This window comes from Trachemys scripta, chromosome 2, assembly GCF_013100865.1.
Source record: "Trachemys scripta elegans isolate TJP31775 chromosome 2, CAS_Tse_1.0, whole genome shotgun sequence".
Lineage (NCBI taxonomy): Eukaryota > Metazoa > Chordata > Testudines > Emydidae > Trachemys > Trachemys scripta.
Genome location: NC_048299.1, coordinates 174,930,433 through 174,948,602, shown reverse-complemented (window position 1 = coordinate 174,948,602; position 18,170 = coordinate 174,930,433). Strand labels below are relative to the sequence as shown.

General features: G+C 40.0%; 1 protein-coding gene across 1 annotated transcript in view; it reads left to right on the top strand.

Moving 5' to 3' along the window:
* The window catches only part of LOC117871805 (protein Jumonji-like), a 190,066-nt gene extending 175,254 nt beyond the window's left edge, over positions 1-14,812 (top strand). The window contains exon 4 of the mRNA XM_034759564.1: positions 14,681-14,812. Coding sequence (XP_034615455.1) covers positions 14,681-14,812 — 132 coding nt within the window. The remainder of the gene's footprint in view (positions 1-14,680) is intronic.
* The last annotated feature ends 3,358 nt before the right edge of the window (positions 14,813-18,170 follow it).

The window sequence follows — 18,170 nt, the reverse complement described above, 5'->3', positions numbered from 1 at the left end:
GGCGGCGCTGGGCAGGGGACTGTCAGCAGGGCGGCGCTTTTTTTTTTTGCTGCTTGGGGCAGCAAAAAAGTTAGAGCCGGCCCTGAGTGGAATTGTGACGTTACAAGTACTGAGGAAGTAGAACTGGACAGTTGGGAGGTAATAGGGTTTTTAGAAATACCATTAAAACTCCCCCTCCCCTCCCAAATACCTATTTAATTCAAACATGTGATATATAGATATATATGGGAGGAGGCCTTTGTTAATGGTTCAACACCACCACTGTTAAGGGATGTGAAAGTCCAACTCCAATTTTTCTAGGCCTCCAAAGAACAAATATAAGTAACTTGAGACTCTTGATACTTTTGAGATTTAAAAAAAAAAAAAAACACCCCACCACCAATCCTTTTTGCCTGTGGAATTCCCCTTTATATAGAACCTTCCTGTTTTCTGTCTTTTTTTTGGTCTATTTTTCTCCTCCCTGACTCCCTCTCTGTGCATATTTATCTACCTTCTGATTTTGGCCTTCTGCTCTTTGTGCTGCTTCTCTCTGTATTCTCCCTTCCCACAACTACCACATTCTTTGCCCTCTCTTTTCTATTTCATATCCCCCTTTTTCCATTCAGTATTATATATTATATGTGGTACCATTTTGTTCCTCTGCTTCTGAGCTGATGACATTTTAGGAAATTATACCCCCCAGTGGCCAAACTTCTCAATGTTCCTTTTCAGCTTTGAACAAGACCGATCACCTGTTGCCAGCTGAGATATGCATTTAAACGATGAACATGCCAAAGCTAGACTATCCACTATTTTCTCACTTCCATAATTAGAATGTGCATTGTTCTTGGTCTTCGAGAAATGCCACGCATTATGATGAGCAGCATACACAATGTAACAAATTAAAACGTTTGCATAGATAGAGAAGTATACACCTTTTGGGACCTGTGCTATTTAATAAAGTAGGCTTAGTGTCTGGTAGCACTGTTTTGAACTATGTATGTATGTAAATCACTATTTATCCTCTGTGTGTTGCTGGGTGAGGGAGGTTTTGGGAAACTTGAACCCATCTTCTATACAGTGAAAGGTCACTTGTATAGCCTGTTCTCTTGTCTTATTTAATGATATATAGAGAAGAGGATGCTAGATGGCTATTCAAAATAAATACGGGCAGATGTAAGATTTTGTGGTTACATAGTTCAATAATCTAAGAAGTCTTTCTAATTGAATTTCATTTCAAATTTGTCTGTTAAAGGATTCTTCTTTTCCCACCACAGACCCTCCCAAATCAGAATACTTTTACAACTCTTTATTGTTTATTTTGCATTTCTTACTTAAGTTGAAATAGTCTTTACCTGAACTGCATTGGGCTTGTTGATAGTTCAGGCTATATTTGGCAATGCTTTGTATTCCAGCCAGTGTTTATACATAAGGTATACGTGGAAGAGTAACTGTTTAGAAAATGGAGCACTGCTTCACTTGGCTAACCTCAGGCTTTGGCCAATTTTTCTGAGGACTTCTTCAGAAATGTCAGGCCCTGGGCTGTGCTGAAGTTGCAGCCATGAAAGCATGACATGACATTGAATAGAAGAGTGCAGTGGGTCCTTTTCAGTTAGGCTACCAAGAAGATCGTTGTAGAGATGCACTACTGTTTGGATTTGATTGATGATCATAGGGGTCATTGAAATGAAGGTTTGGAAGTAACTTTTGGATTTCATCTAGTCCATCCCCCTGTCTGATGCAGGACCTAGTTCATCTCTGGCAGGTGTTTGTCTCACCTGTTCTTAAAAATCTTTAATGATGAGAATTCCACAACCTCCTTGGAAGCCTGTTCCAATACTTAACAATCCTGATAGAACATTTCCCCTAATATCTAAACTAAATTTCCCTTGCTGCAGATTACTACTTGTCCTATCTTCAGTGAACATGGAGAACAATTGATCACTGTCCTTTTTATAACAGCCTTTAACATATTTGAAGACTGTTATCAGGTCCCCCGTCAGTCGTCTTTTCTCGAGACTAATCAGGCCCAGTTTTTTAAACTTGCCTTGTAGGTCAGGTTTTCTAAATCTTTTTTTTTTTTTTTATCTGCTTTTCTGTGGACTCTCTCCAATTTGTCCATATTTTTCCTTAAGTGTGGCACCCAGAATTGGACACAGTACTCTGGCTGAGGCCTCACCAGTGCCAAGTAGAGTGGAACAGTTACCTCCTATGTCTTGCATACGAGACTACTGTTAACACACCCCAGACTGGTATTCGCATTTTCACAGCTGCATCACTCGGAATGTCCAAGACTGTGAGTTACCTGGTTATGAGGGAGTCTTTCTTGTGGAGCTGGGTGTCAGTGCCTGTACACCACTGGCCTTTCAACTACTTAAGCATTCTCCTCAGGACTCTGCTGGTCCTGCTTTGTGTTGCAGGTTAACATTAGGTGCATTCCAATCCCTGATCCCTCTTAAAGAGTGTTTCCCTGTAGAGTCCAGCCCCTGTCACTGGGTACTCTCAGAAATGATCAGGCAAGCTGCCTCCCAAAGAGACAGTGTACATGCAGCTGGAAGGTTACAACTCAGGTTTCCAGCTTTGCTTAATCTGACAGCAGTGATATGTGTTCATAATATTAGAAGAATGTTGTAAGCTCATTAACAAAGATAGAGATTTAAGAGCAAATGAGTAAGGATAAAGGAAACAGAAATGGTTACAAATAAAAGTAAAGTATAACACACTCTCCAGAGACTAAAACTTAACAGGTTACAATCCTTGTTTAAAGCAGCCTTCTCTCACCTAACCTTTTTCTTGCAGTGTTTCAAATGAGCTTGGTTGAGATCCTGTTTTCATTGGCAAAACTGCACTGCCTGGTTACACCTTCAACTACAGGATAAAAGAGGAATTTTGGTGCCTTTTTCTTATACCCCGAAGTCCATTCTTTTTGTCTCCAGAGTCAGGATGCTCTTCCCCGTTGAGTTCAGATCCCCCTGTCAACCTGTTTTTCCTGTGGACATTACATACAAATGGGGCTTACTTTGTGTTGGTTTTACAATGCTTAATTTACATGGGAAACAAGGCAGATAGGTGATTCCCCATCCCTTTTTTTCTGGCAAAACCTGCTTGTCTACCCTGTCAGGGACACAGATTCTAAATGTATTTTCAATACATACATACAACTTCTTGAACATCTCCCATACACACATGCCACAGTGATTAGGTGCATCGGCATGAGGTAAGCTTCCACTAGACACCTTATACAACCCTTTGTGCATAAATTATTTGAAAGCAGTGTGTTAAGTGTAGTGAGTTTGTCAGGCCTGATATGAGTTGGTATAATAATAGTGAACCCTTTGTCATTTGGCATGGAGGGGTTCTTAGGATTACAATTACATTGTTGAGTGATATTCAATTTATCCACTATAACCCCCAGATCCTTTTCAGCAGTACTACCATTTAGCCATTTATTCCCCATTTTGTAGTTGTGCATTTGATTTTTCCTTCCTAAGTATAGTACTTTGCACTTGTCTTTATTTAATTTCATCTTGTTGATTTCAGGCCAGTTCTCCAATTTGTCAAGGTTGTTTTGAATTCTAATCCTGTCCTCCAAAGTACTTGCAAGCCTTCCCAGTTTGGTGTCATCTGCAAATGTATAAGCATACTCTCCACTCTACCCAAGTCATTAATGAAAATATTGAATAGTACCTGACTCAGGACAGACCCCCGCAGGATCCCTCTAGATGCACCCTCTCTTTTCTACAGCAAATCATTGATAACTACTTTGAATACGTTTTTTCCCCAACCAGTTGTGCACCCACTTTATAGTAATTTCATCTAGTCCACATCTTTCTAGTTTGCTTATGAGAATGTCATGTGGGATTGTGTCAAAAGGTTTACTAAAATGAAGATAAATTACTTCTACAGCTTCTTCCCTATCCACTAAGCCAGTAATACTGTCAAAAAAAATTAAGCTGGTTTGACACGATTTGTTCTGGACAAAATCACGCTGGCTATTATTTATCACCCTGTTGTCCTCTAGGTGTTTACAAACTGGTTGGGTAATAATTTGTTCCAATATCTTTCCACGTAATCAAGTTAGGATTGGGGTCCTCTTTGTTCCCCTTTTTAAAGGTAGGTATTATACTTGCCCTTTTCCATTCCTCTGAGACTTGAATGGTTCTCTGAGTTTTTGAAGATAATTGCTAATTATAAGATTGGTTCAGCTAGTTCCTTATGTATTGTAGGGTGAATTTCATCAGGCCCCGCCGACTTGAATACATCTAATTTATCTAAATATTCTTTAACCTGTTCTTTCCCTATTTTGGCTTGTGTTCTTTCCCCCTTGTTAATATAGTTTTAAGCATCTGGTCACCATTAACCTTTTTAGTGAAGACTGAAGCAAAATAGGCATGAAATACATTGATATCATCCTTTTTTTTTTTAGCTCTTTTTACGCAGCTAAGTAATGGACATACATTTTCCTTCATCTTTCTCTTGTTCCTAATATTTTTCTAAAACCTCTTTTTATTGTCTTCTGTGTCCCTTGCTAGGTATAACTCACTTTGTGCCTTAGCTTTTGTAATTTCGCCCTTACATGCATGTGCTAGTTTTTTGCACTCGTCCTTAGCAATTTGTCCATGTTTCCACTTTTTGTAGGATTCTTTTTTATTTTTGGGGGGTTATTAAAGATCTCCTAAAGGAACCAACTCTTACTAGTCTTCATATCTTTCTTTTGCATTGGGATAGTAGGCTGTTGTGCCATAAATATTGTCTTTGAGAAACTACTAGCTCTCATGGACTCCTTTTCTCAACTTTTCTACCCATGGGACCTAACCTACTAGTTTTCAAAGTTTGTCTCCTTTTTTTTGAAGTCCATTGTTCTTATTCTTTTGCTCTCACGCCTTCCTTTCCTTAGAATCATGAAGCCTGTCATTTCATGATGACTTTCATTTAAAATTTTATATATAGCCATATTTTTCATATGGCGGAGGGAAATTCCATGTGTGTGCGTGCAAGCTCTGCTTTTCATTTTCCAGTTGTAAGTGGGCGTGAGCATTTCCCAGCCTTCGTTGTTACACTTTGTTCATATAGTTGAAATTGTTTCCGCTAAAATTTTTTGGGAAAGATTAGGAAATTGATTTTTCCTGCAAGGATGAATAGGAGAGAAGGCCAATCACATTGCTGCTAAGAAATGAAAATGAAAACAGAAATCCTGCTTGAAAGAGCTAGTGAGTCGAGCTTACCCTAGGACAGTGGTTCCCAAACTTTAACAACCTGTCAACCCCTTTCACTAAAATGTCAAGTCTCGCGAACCCCTTCCTAAAAATGAATATTTCCAGGGATTTTCTCCTTCACCAGAGTATAAATAATAAAAGTAGTGATCTTGGAAATATAAAATTTGTTTTTATGTCATGCTTATTACACACTATTTATAATTATTTATCATTACTGTATTTGTATTACATTATGAAAATGGCAACTCTCTTCCAAGATCTCACTTTTGTAGCTTGTATCACTTTGAATAAGCCTGTTATAAGACAAGGCTCCTATGTTTCATCAAGAAGTATCAGATGTGAAACAGCATGAAGGTATTTAAGAAGCCAACTCAGAGTTCCTCCTACACAAGCATTCAGGTCTTGAGCAGTACACACAAAAACCCACGTTACAACAAAGCTTAAACTTGATCTTGATAATAATTTTAAAAACAATACTAGCTGCCTATTTAATTTTAAAAACAGCGAAAAATATCCACCTCCCTTTCCATTTCTTATAAGGAGTCTTGAAGTTTAAATCTCCTCAGTGTGATAGATATGCTTGCTTTGATCTGGTTAGCTCTTGGAAGTCCAGGGGCGCTGGCAAAGCGCTGCTTGGGGTCCCTAGGGACAGCTCTGTCCGCCATTAGAGAATTTTTTCCTGAGAACCCCCTGTAACATTTCACGAACCCCCAAGGGTTCACAAACCCCAGTTTGGGAACCACTGCCCTAGGACAAAAATGAAAGAGGGACATCATGAAGACAGTAAAGTGACTCCAACTGAGCATTTCTTAGGCCTTGTCTACACAGTAAAGTTTCACAAGTTAAATTAGTGTAACACGGCTCTCTGCCCCCTCCCTCCCTGCCCCCCATGAGGACATTGATTCTTGTATAAGGGAGGCTCTTCCCCCCCACACCCCAGCTTATTTTAAACCCTTTCTCAAGCAACATAAACAAAAAACCCACATCGGGGGTGGGAGTGGAGGTCGAGTTTACTGGTATAACTATCTCGGTTTAAACTTGATTGATATTCCTCAACAATATTAGCCCAACTAGTCTTTGAAGTTACTGCCTCAGTAAGGTAACTAACACCTTTGCTGCAGATTGGTTGGAGAGTTTTCTACAAAGCCAAGTTAACAGGGAATCAGAGAAAATTGTCTTTACAATAAACCAGCCCAGCCTTCCCCCTCTCCCCCCCCCCCGGGTGCGTCTTCTATAGAAAATTAGCAAAAATTGTGGAAAAGCACTAAAAATGGACAACTTAATTTTTTTAAGCTACAATTTTTCACTGTCCCAGCTCGATGGTGGTAGGAAGGGAAGGAAATATATGTAAAATGGGATTTATTCTTTAAATCAGATTTTTTTTCAATTGACTTTTTAATTTACATTACATATAGTGTATCTTTTAAAAATCTATTTAAAATTAAATTTCAAACATTAAGGCCTAAAATTATTATAATTGCATAAAATAATTTAAAATAACTACAAAAATAATATTAAATACTACATTTGCTGCCAAGTTTAAACCACTGAATTGGTGGAAATCATTGGCTAAGGACCTGAAACTAGAGTTTGTTAAAGTAATAAACCAGTTTTTGACACCAGTAACCTTTTCTGACAGTGCAGGGAGAATATTTTCTTCATTTCAGTTTATTCAACTTGTTCACTTCAATGACTAGTTCACTCAAAGTTAATAAACGAATTGTGACTTGAAAAAGCAGGAAAACATTTTTCCCCTCTTCCAATCTTTGAATAAAAACTAGGGATGAGAGGATCAGATCTATTCGTTCTAAAATCTAGACAAACATGATAACCACAAACAATCAGTTAATACACTAATTACAAATAATACCGCCCTTGTTTAATCATTCAATTAGTTATAATGCAAAAAATTCCCCATCTATGTATCCAGCACATTTAAGGTAGTTTTGTTTAATAAAAAATTAAAATGACGTTTTTGTGTATTTTTATTGAATTTCAGTTCCAGTCTATATAGAGCTTAAGTCGTATCACAAATACAAAATTCATCATCATCATCTAGTAAATAAGAAATACATCATTCACCATTTTCTCATAAAAATGTAAAAAATAAAAATCTGGATAAATGTAAGTTAAGCTGTATAATTTCTTACACTACATCAATACACATTTATTTATCCTCCTGATTAGCAAAAAGAAGCACCATATTTAGTATAAGGGCTATGTTTAGTTGCAAAACATGTTTTAGTGGTTACCAGCTGATGAGAATCAACCTTTCTTTAGGAAAATAACTAAAAAGTACAAATGCAAAACACAATTAAGATAGATTATTTAAATCAAGGTTTCCTTCTTGCTGATTTAAATAATGATTTAAAACCAGTGATTTAAATCATCTTGATTTTAAATCAATTCACCTTGGTAAAGCTTTACTCATAAGGTTTCTGGGTCAGTCTAACCATTGGAAATCTAATTTACAGAAGAATAAGAACATGGGACTGTTCTTTCAAAATATGGTCACTTGTGCATGTGGTGATCACTTCAGTTTACTTGAGAATGTTTGTATATTAAATTTGCTAAATTTGCTAAATTTCCACATGTAAACCTCATCATTTTTTGCCTAGTGTGTCAAAATGCATACAAGCAACTGAATTGTGTGTGCCAAGAGAGGCTGGGTTGAGGCTGTTTTGAAAAACTTGGCCCATATTGTATTACTTTTAAAGTAATCTCTAAGTACTTAGAAGTCTTTATGATCTTCATTATTATGACATCTGGCTAACTTACATAGTTTTTGTTGGTCTTGCCAGCAAATATATGTTTGGTTTCTTGTGTATGTTATTAAAGGGACCACTTGCATGAGGATATTTCGGTTTACTTTTAGTAATAGCAATGTTACTTTCCAAATGTATATGAATAAATAGGTGCCAAAATTATTCTAACATTTTGGAAGCAAAAATATGGCAATGAAGTATTGCTTTTGTTCTTGTATTTGCTAGGATTTTTGTTAAACGTTTTAAAATGCTGAGTTAAAAACACCAAATATTTTGTTTACTGGGTTGCATTCCAGTTCCCATGTGAGCAGAAGCAATCTTCGCCTGTTTCATTTTGTTGGTGGAGATGGTCTGAAACCCTGGCAAATGACTGAAAGACAGTAAAATTTTGAGACCATCCATCTGTTGTGGTGGACAATACTCACAGATTGAAGACCTAGAAGTCCTAAAAAAGCTACTCCATAAAGGATAATCACTGCTTTTTTTATCACCAACGGAGAAGAAAAATAACTTGCATCAGGTTTTGAATGGTCTTACATGGATGAGTGTCTAATTTCAGGCAATGCTGTGATCTTCTGTTGAGGAGGTTAACATATTGTTTAAAGTAGTGTGAGCCATCATGCTGGATGTCTTCAGATTGTTTAAAGGTAGCTTTAGGAATTTGTGTGCTGTTGGTGAATAGCAGTGCACAGCGATGATGGTACACTTTCTAGTAACAGTAGTGCTACCTCATTCAGAAAGGATGCATGCAGAGCAAGTTTGGTATAAACAGCACATTTATCCTCTGGTTTTCGGAGTTAACATCTTGCTTGTTCTATGTTAATAGTCAGGTGGCTGATCATTTATTTGGCCCAAGTAAAACATATATTTGTAGAAAATTGTCAAATGTATAAATGCATTTATTTTTTATTGGGCAGCACTATTAATAAAATGTATTTTTGAATGAGCAAATTCTAGTTGTAACAAAATTAATCCACATATTTGTAGGCATTTTTAAGATTTTAATTCTTCTTTCGAATACTTACATAATTGAGATTCTTTCTCTTTCTTTCATTTTGAACAAATAAGTTCTTGTTTGTGGGGAGTGGGAAGAAATTAGAAGTATGATTGGGAAACTTGAACCTGAGGTCCTGGGGAGGATAGTAAAAAGTGTTCCGCAGTCACTAACTTTCATGCCCCATTGCATTTTCAGTCGGGAATACTTTTTTTGTATATTAAGCTCTGCAAGTTGCACTCTCCAATTAGTGCTTGTAATTTCGGTTGGTTGACATGACATGTAAACCAGCATGCACAGTCTGACTAGTCACCATATTTAATGTTAAAATGAATCACAGAAAGAGTAGAGCGGCTAGGGCACTGGACCCAACTTGTGTACGTGCTTAGTTTCCTGTATACAGATGTGATCTCATTACACTGGCCTTGTTGTAGTTAATGGTCTGTATGCAGACTCTAAAGCAGACTTCACTGGAGAAGTGAAATGAAATTATGGTTTGAGGGATTGGGAGGGGAGGGGTTTGTGTGTGTAATGCAAGTGCACAAGGAGTCAACCTGGTTTTCTTCATTTCTTTGTGACTTACAAAGCTTTTCATTTACGTAGCACCTTTCCTCTGATAATCTCAAAGCACTTCACAGTCAATTGAGCCTGTAAGAGTAGGTAAGTATGTATGTATTGTTCTCCTAATTTAGAAGGTTTTGTTTTCTCTTAACAGCTGATGGGTTTGTATTTAAATACTTAGCTTCTTATAAAAAAACAATTCAATTTGCCAGAGTAATATGGATGAGCTTTTGGGATAAACTGTGTTCCTAGTTAAGGATGAACAGCTTCTTTAGTGCATGGCTGTTAACACCGTACGCACAAACCATAAATGAGGGTTAATCCTGTTCAAGTGTCTGTCATAATTGATGTGGAATGTAGAGAATAATAAATAATGGGCAGTGATGTAATAGGGCTCAGTTACAGAAGGAAGGGGATATCATAATACTTCAGGTTTTCCCCTTTTTCTGTATAATGAATAATTTATTCACTAGTGGAAACAAAGTACAATATATTTTTGTTCACCTGTTGCTCACTGCCATGTACTGTAATCCTGTTTATAGACCAGGTGCTTCAGTTATCCACCTCTGATTTTGAGAGGGTTATGCAAAGTTGCATGAGTTGTTTGCTTAGAGAGGGAACAACTGCATTTATCCATGCTAGAGAGGGGAATGGAGACTAGAGTGTTAGGTACAACTAGTTTTTTTTCCCCTGGAAATCCTGAAATAAATAGAATTTATTTAATGTAGTGCATGTATATTAAAACAACAAATTGTATAAATAAAACAATTGGCTATTGGGCTGGATTTCCACTAGGATGATTAAAGGAGTGGAGAACATGCCTTATAGTGATAGACTCAAGGAGCTGAATCTATTTAGCTTCACTAAGAGAAAGTTAAGGGGTGACTGTGACAGTGTACCCCATAAGGCTTTATGGGAGGGGGTGCTTATAAATGTATGTATGACATAACTGGGATATGTTTTGTGCTGCCTGTGCCATGTAATATATCTCTGTAAAGGTTATGGTCTACTATATCTATTCATCCTATTTGTACATATATATCATTCTCTACTCGAGGTTAAGAATATGGGCTGTATGCTTGCTTGGTTTCTAAGTAAGCTTTGGGAGGCATTTGGTTAGCTTCTTTAGGAAGGACTTCGCCAGGTTAAGTACCTGATCAGGAAACACTTGGAGAAGAACAATGCATCTTGGAATGCTCCAATCCACATAAGAAGTCTTCCTGGAGACATGCAAGATACTATGTGGACAATGGCTTCGGCCTGTAAAGACTGAGTCATGCAGGGACATGTGACTTGCCCAGGTGACTCCAGAACTCCATCTTGGAGCTGGACTTTGCATAGGAGGGAGGAGGGGGGGTCTCCACCCACAAGAGAGAGTCCATTTAAACCCGTGGGAGACCTCTCCATTTTGGCTTCAGCTGGCTCCACCCTCCCAGGATACTTGAAGGGAACTGGAACAAACGACAGTAACTACAGGGGGTGTGAGTGATTGCTGGACCCAGGCTAAAAGGAGATTAGCCTGTAAAAGGGAGCATTCTGGAACTGGTGAGGAACTTATCTGTATTTAGTTTGATTAGACATAGATTTGCGCATTTTATTTTATTTTACTTTGTTCTGTCTGTTACTACTTGGAACCACTTAAATCTTACTGTCTGTATTTAATAAAATCACTTTTTATTTAGTAATTTACTCAGAGTATGTATTAATACCTGGGGGGGCAAATAACTGTGCATATCTCTCTATCAGTGTTATAGAGGGCGAACAATTTCAGTTTGCCCTGCATAACTTTATGCAGGGTAAAACGGATTTATCTGGGTTTAGACCCCATGGGGCGTTGGGCATCTGAGTGCCAAAGACAAGCACACTTCTGTGAGCTGTTTTCAGGTAAACTTGCAGCTTTGGGACAAGTGATTCAGACCCTGGGTCTGTGTTGGAGCAGACGGGAGTGTCTAGCTCAGCAAGACAGGGTGCTGGAGTCCTGAGCTGGCAGGGAAAACAGGCGCTAGGTAGTCTTTGCACATTGGGTGGCAGCTCCCAAGGGGGTTTCTGTGATCCAACCCGTCACAGTGACTTGATCTCAGTCTGTAAGTGCCCTCACGGGAGAGAAATGTTTGATAATAGATAGTTCTTCAATCTAAGACAAAGACATAATAAGATCTAATATTTGGGAATTGAAACTAGACACTCAGACTAGAAATAAGGCTCAATTTTTGTTAACAGTGAGGATAACTACTATTGGAACAATTTAAGGTTTGTGGTGAATTCTCTATCACTGGCAATTATTTTTAAAATTAAGATTGGATGTTTTTGTAAAAGATGTGCTCTAGTTCAAACAGAAATAAATTCAGGGAAGTTCTGTGACGTGTTATGTAGGAGGTCAGACTAGAGGATCACAATGGTCTCTTTTGGATTAAAAATCTATGGGCCTGTGAGTCATAGGATATAAGAACTATAACTGCCATCTCCTTTAAACTTACTTACCCCTCCCCAGTCCATTTTCTCCGCAAAATCCTGAGAGAACACAGATAGTTTTGCAGCATGCTTGGAATGTTGCCATCTTGCGCTCAGTCATATCAAACTTAGGCTGGTGATTGGGGAAAGGAGCCAAAGGTGTTCCTTCAGGTATGTGTTGATGTGGATCCCACTGCAGAAGTGTGTGCACCTCATGCTCTTGAGATCAGAATAGCTGTGTCTGTTGCCCTGTGCCAGAGCAAAAAGAGCAGACCCTCCTTCAGTTTCTTCTTACTGCCTGCGGTAGCTAGATGCAACCTAGAGTATGTCTGACTTGCTTCTTGAGTGCTTCAAAAACTCTGTTTTAACAAAAGCTAGTGAAGAACTTCATCCTTTCTACCACTCTTCCTCCTCCCAAGAGAAGAATAACTCTTTCGCATTACCTTTTCCTCCCCCCTCACCCCCCACCCGATATCTCCTGCACAATGGGGTGAGGCAGTTTGGAGAAACCACCATGTTTCATCGTGGACTCTGTGACGGGTTTGATCACAGAGACCCCCCTGGGACTGTCACCTGACATGCTGGAGCTACCTCTTAGCCTGTTTTCCCTGCCAGCTTGAGACTCCAGAACCCTGCCTTGTTGAGCCAGACACGCCAGCCTGCTGCAACACAGACCCAGGTCTGGTCCATGCCCCCAAAGCTGCAGACTTTAACCAAAAACTGCTCAGGAGGTCACCTATCTCCAGCACCCAGATACCCAGTTCCCAATAGGATCCAAACACCAAATAAATCAGTTTTACTCTGTATAAAGCTTATACAGAGTAAACTCAAATTGTCTGCCTTCTACAACACTGATAGAGAGATATGCACAGCTGTTTGCTCCCCCAGGTATTAATCACTTATTCTGGGTTTACTAATAAACAAAAGTGATTTTATTAAGTGTAAAAGGTAGGATTTAAGTGGTTCCAAGTAATAACAGACAGAACAAAGTAAGTCATCAAGTAAAACAAAGCAAAACCATGCAATTCCAAACCTATTACATTAAGAAACTGATTACAGGTAAAATCTCATCCCCAGAGATGCCCCAATAAGCTTTTTCACAGACTAGACTCCTTCCTAGTCTGGGCCTAATCCTTTCCTCTGGTACAGTCCTTGTTAGTTCCAACAGATGTCTTCAGTGGAGAATAGAGGCTTTCCCATGACTGCAACCCCCTTTGTACTGTTCTACCCCCTTTTATAGCTTTGGTACAAGGCCGAAATCTTGTCTCTCTGGATCCCCACCCCTCCTTCTAAATGGAAAAGCACCAGGTTTAAGATGGATTCCAGTATCAGGTGACATGTTCACATGTCCTGTGAGACTCCAGCCTCCATTCTTCCAGGGCTGGCCCGCACATACCCAGGAAGGTTTGCAAGTAAACAGAGCCATTTACAGGTCATTATTCTGAAGCACCCTTAATGGCTTCCACTTAATATGTTTAGATTAGTCATACAATTTTATATCTTATTTTCCTAACTCCTGAGAGAAATAATACATACAAACAAATGGGATGAACACACTCAGTAGATTATAAGCTTTGTAATGATACCTTACAAGAGACCTTTTGCATAAAGCAAATTCCAGTTACATCATATTCACACTCATAAGCATATTTCCATAAAACATTACGGCGTGCAATGTCACAGACTCTTCAGCTGTCAGGAATCAAACTTTGCCTGTCCTGTTGTCATAACTATAAAGGGAAGGGTGTAACAGCTGTCCTGTGTACAGTACTATAAAATCCCTCCTGGCCAGAGACTCCAAAATCCTTTTCCCTGTAAAGAGTTAAGAAGCTCAGGTAACCTGGCTGGCATCTGATCCAAAGGACCAATAAGGGGACAAGATACTTTCAAATCTTGGGGGGGGTGGGGGAAGGCTTTTGTTTGTGCTCTTTGTTTGGGAGTTTGTTCGCTCTTGGGACTGAGAGGGACCAGACATCAATCCAGGTTCTCCCCATCTTTCTAAACAAGTCTCTCATATTTCAAACTTGTAAGTAAAAAGCCAGGCAAGGCGTCTTAGTTTTACTTTGTTTTCTCAACTTGTAAATGTACCTTTTACTGGAGTGTTTATCTTTGTTTGCTGTACTTTGAACCTAAGACTAGAGGGGAATCCTCTGAGCTCTTTAAGTTTGATTACCCTGTAAAGTTATTTTCCATACTGATTTTACAGAGATGATTTTTACCTTTTTTCCTTAATTAAAAGCCTTCTTTTTAAGAACCTGATTGATTTTTCCTTGTTTTTAGATCCAAGGGGGTTGGATCTGTATTCACCAGGGAATTGGTGAAGGTCTCTCAAGGCTATCCAGGGAAGGGAATTAGCTTTGGGATGGTGGCAGCAGACCAGACCTAAGCTGGTAGTTAAGCTTAGAAGTTTTCATGCAGGCCCCCACATTTGTACCCTAAAGTTCAAAGTGGGGATACAGCCTTGACACCTGTAGTTGCCTCATCCCCCTTACAGATGGAAATAGACAAAGTATTTTCTGAGTGGGAGAAAGCCACATCCCAGACCGGTGCTCTATGCATTGATCTTCCTTCTTGAAGACTTGGCAAAAGTACATCTGCTGGAGCCGCCACGTGGGTCATTTCTTACCTTGGTATACGCCAGCAGCCAGATTAGAGCCAAAGAAATTGTCGTTGGCCAACGTTTCTTTGAGCAGACACTATGATCTGGAGTTCAGAGAGAAGAAGGCATTGAAGAAGGTGCCAACAACATCAGCGCCAGCAACCTCAATGCCATGGGCTGCATTGCTGACTACCTTGGCATTCGTTATCTTAGTAATGACCGAACAGATCCAGCATTGCACCCCTAACACCAAAGGATGACTCCGTCTCCAAAAGACAAGGCTGGATGAAACACAAACATGGTTCTGAGAACCATGTGACCACCCCATAAGGAGTACTCCAAATGGCATTCTTCCAAGGGCAAAACCTTCAAGCTACGTGTGGCTCAACAATTGGAGGAGATGAAACGGTTCGTTGGCGTGGTGCATAGGCCTGAAGGCCTGTGCTGACCTTAATACAGACACCAGCACGGGTAGCCAAGCCTGTCAAGAGTCTGAGTTATGCCTTGAGGGAAGAATTAGAGACGTCCTCTACATTGACGTGTTGGCTGGCACTGGCACCAGGGGCACACCCCTCTACAGTCCTGCCACTTGAAGAAATATATTCCTCTTCACCCTGGCCAACCTACTTGTTCTTGCTGGCATCCAGTAGAGAGTCTTCTCCCGTACTATTGGAGAGCAATTCCAGGGAGGGCCCTGGAAGCCCCCCATTTCATGTCCCACCTCAGGTCAGATGTGAATGCACTAGGCTGGCCTCAGCCATATTGGCCATACTAGGAACCGCTGAATATGTCCTTGAGTAGGTCCCCCTCCCATACATAAAGGTGCCAGCCCCAATGTCTACACAGCAGTTTTGAGCCCTGCAGGCCGATCCCGAGTCAGCTGACCTGGGTCAGCCATGACTGTGCGGTGGACATACCCTAAGAATCTTCAGTGAAAGCATTTTGTCTGCATACCCCCCCTCACAATTCAACTGTTAGGCCAGGTTCTTCCACTGGTCTCAACTCCTGCAGAATCATATAAGACAGAGCTGGTCTTTCAGTTAAGCAGATTTAGGCCATAGGTCTATAGCAAAGTGTGACAGAGCAGGGAGCAGGACGGATTTGACCTGGGAATGTTGCAGGGGAGTTCCATTGGGAATGGGGGACTTCCCTTGAAGGAAGCTACCTGAGCCAGGAGGGGGGTTGGGAGAAGTGACACCTTCTGGCCGGGAGACTGAACAAAAGAGAGGAGGAGCAGAGGAGAGGGGGAAGAGAGCTGCTGGAGGAGTTTTTGTTTTTCAGTCTTGGGCTGGGTGGTGCAATGCAGGGAACCCCAAGCTGGGGTCTAAGCTCCCTAAACCCCACAGAAAGACTTGATTGAGGGGTTCTGGTTGTATCTACACGCTCTGCTTGGGACTGTGTTCCTGTCATCTAATAAACCTTCTGTTTTACTGCCTGGCTGAGAGTCACGGTGAATCTCAGGAAGAGGAGTGCAGGGCCCTGACTCCCCCACACTCCGTGACACAAAGTGCTGCTAATAACTTGCTAAAAAGCAGATGTTTTTTGAGCTAACCTTTAGAGAAAAGAGAACTGCTCTTTAATTTTATTTTTAGCTAATACATTAACCTGGGGTGGGAGGGGAAGAACACACACAACATTGCATGATTACAGATAGATATAGTTTATAGCCAGCCTCCCTACTGCAAGAATAAAGGAAATGTAGCACAGGTGAAAGAATAAAATACAAATAATTAACACAATTTTTACTCGTTCACTCTCCTCTCCCCCCCCCCCCCCCCAAAATCGAGTAGTCAAAGAAACAAAAAGAAAATCCCCATGGAAATTGTATCATGCAGGACATCACCACTTTAACATGCACATTTCCAGTAAATTAAAAAGGATGGAGATTAAATGCTAACTTGCAGCAATTAAACACAACCCTGGAAAAGGATTTGTCATTAACGTGTCTTCTACTTACTTAGAGGAGGCAGAGGGCACATAAGAAACAAAGCATTGTACAACCTAAAGCATAGACCCAGCTTTCATAATTCAAATTCATTCAACTTTCTAAATCTGGTGTTTATAAAAGCTGCACTAAAAGGATAATATCAACAGATAAAAATAATTATGGCAGAAATGAAATGCTGAAATTAGAGAAGCAAAAATATTCCAAAAAATTAAAACTCTATTGAAACAAAACAAAACAAACACAAAAAGCTACGACAGTTGACCAGAGAATTCACTCAAGCTACATTTACTTGGCCTTAGGATATAAAAGAGAGCCACTCATTAACAGTATGCTGAAGCATTAGGAAATGAGGAGAGAGGGATATGCTGTAGGAGCTTCAGGCATTGTGTATTTTCTTCTCTATGGCAATATTGCGGAGAAAAAGGATGGCCCAGTGATTCGGGCCCTGGTCTGGACTCGGGGTGGGGGTGAGGGGTGGGGGAACCAGGGTTCACTCTCCTACTGTACCATAGACTTCCCATGTGACTATGGGCAAATCACTTAATGTCTCTCTGCCTCCAATCCCTATCTGTAAAATGGGGATCCTGGAAAGGAAACAGTCATGGCTGGGATAAAACCACCCATTGGAACACCATGAAAAATGATGCTCCTATGAGTGAGTCAGTCACAGGATACACACACACAGACATATATAGCAATATTGGACTCCTAACCTTTAACTCTGTCCAGCAATTGGGAGGCAAAGTCAATATGCCAAACAAAACAACATTTTGGTAGGCTGCATGTAATTTTACTGGTTCTATTTGTGGCAAGTAAACCACCTCAAGCTAACTAGGGTAAGATTAGATCAGTACTTGGATGGGATAGATACCTAGAAAGAAAAATCAGCCACTACAAGATTCAGTTTAGTAGATATTATTTTTGTTTCCAAATTAATAATAAGCTAGTGCCCCAATATGGTATTAACTTCAAGAAGTCACAGATACAAGTGCAGATAAGTGGGTTAAACTTAAATTGTGAAGGGCTGTATAGGTGAACACAAGAAATTTCGACTTGATGTAGTGGAATAGGGAGAGGTAGGTTAAGGAAGGAAGGGAGAAAAAGTGATGGTTGGAGCAGCTGATAGGATCAAGGGTTGGTGTTTTTTAGGATGGTGGAGATCAGGGCATATTTGTATTTTGAGGTGAGTGGGCTAGAAAAAGAGTGAATGGTTGAGGATAAGGGCAGTGGTATGTTTGGGTGAGGACAGAGAGAGGTTAGTAGCCAGGCTGGGGAGGACTCATAATTTAAAAAATGTTTGATCACATTTAAATTCCATGACTGAATGCAGGTTGTGTTAAAGGATTGTGCTATTAGAGGCAACGTCCTGCTCCCACAGGGTTTACTATAGGAAAAGATGTTGAAGTTATGTTTGGGTTAACACATGTTAGCTAGCCCTGACCTTTCCCTAGTGTAGGCACAGGTTAACATCTTTTATCTTGATTTAACTGGTCAGCCTCTTTTCCTAATGCAGACAAATCCTGTGATAAGCAGAACAGCTTCTTCACCTGGCTATAGGGCAATAGGCCACAAAGTGGCAGATCATGAAGGGACTTGCATGAGACCAATCTTTCCTTCCCTGGTCCCCAGGTCCTGATCCAAGAAATCCCAGAACAAG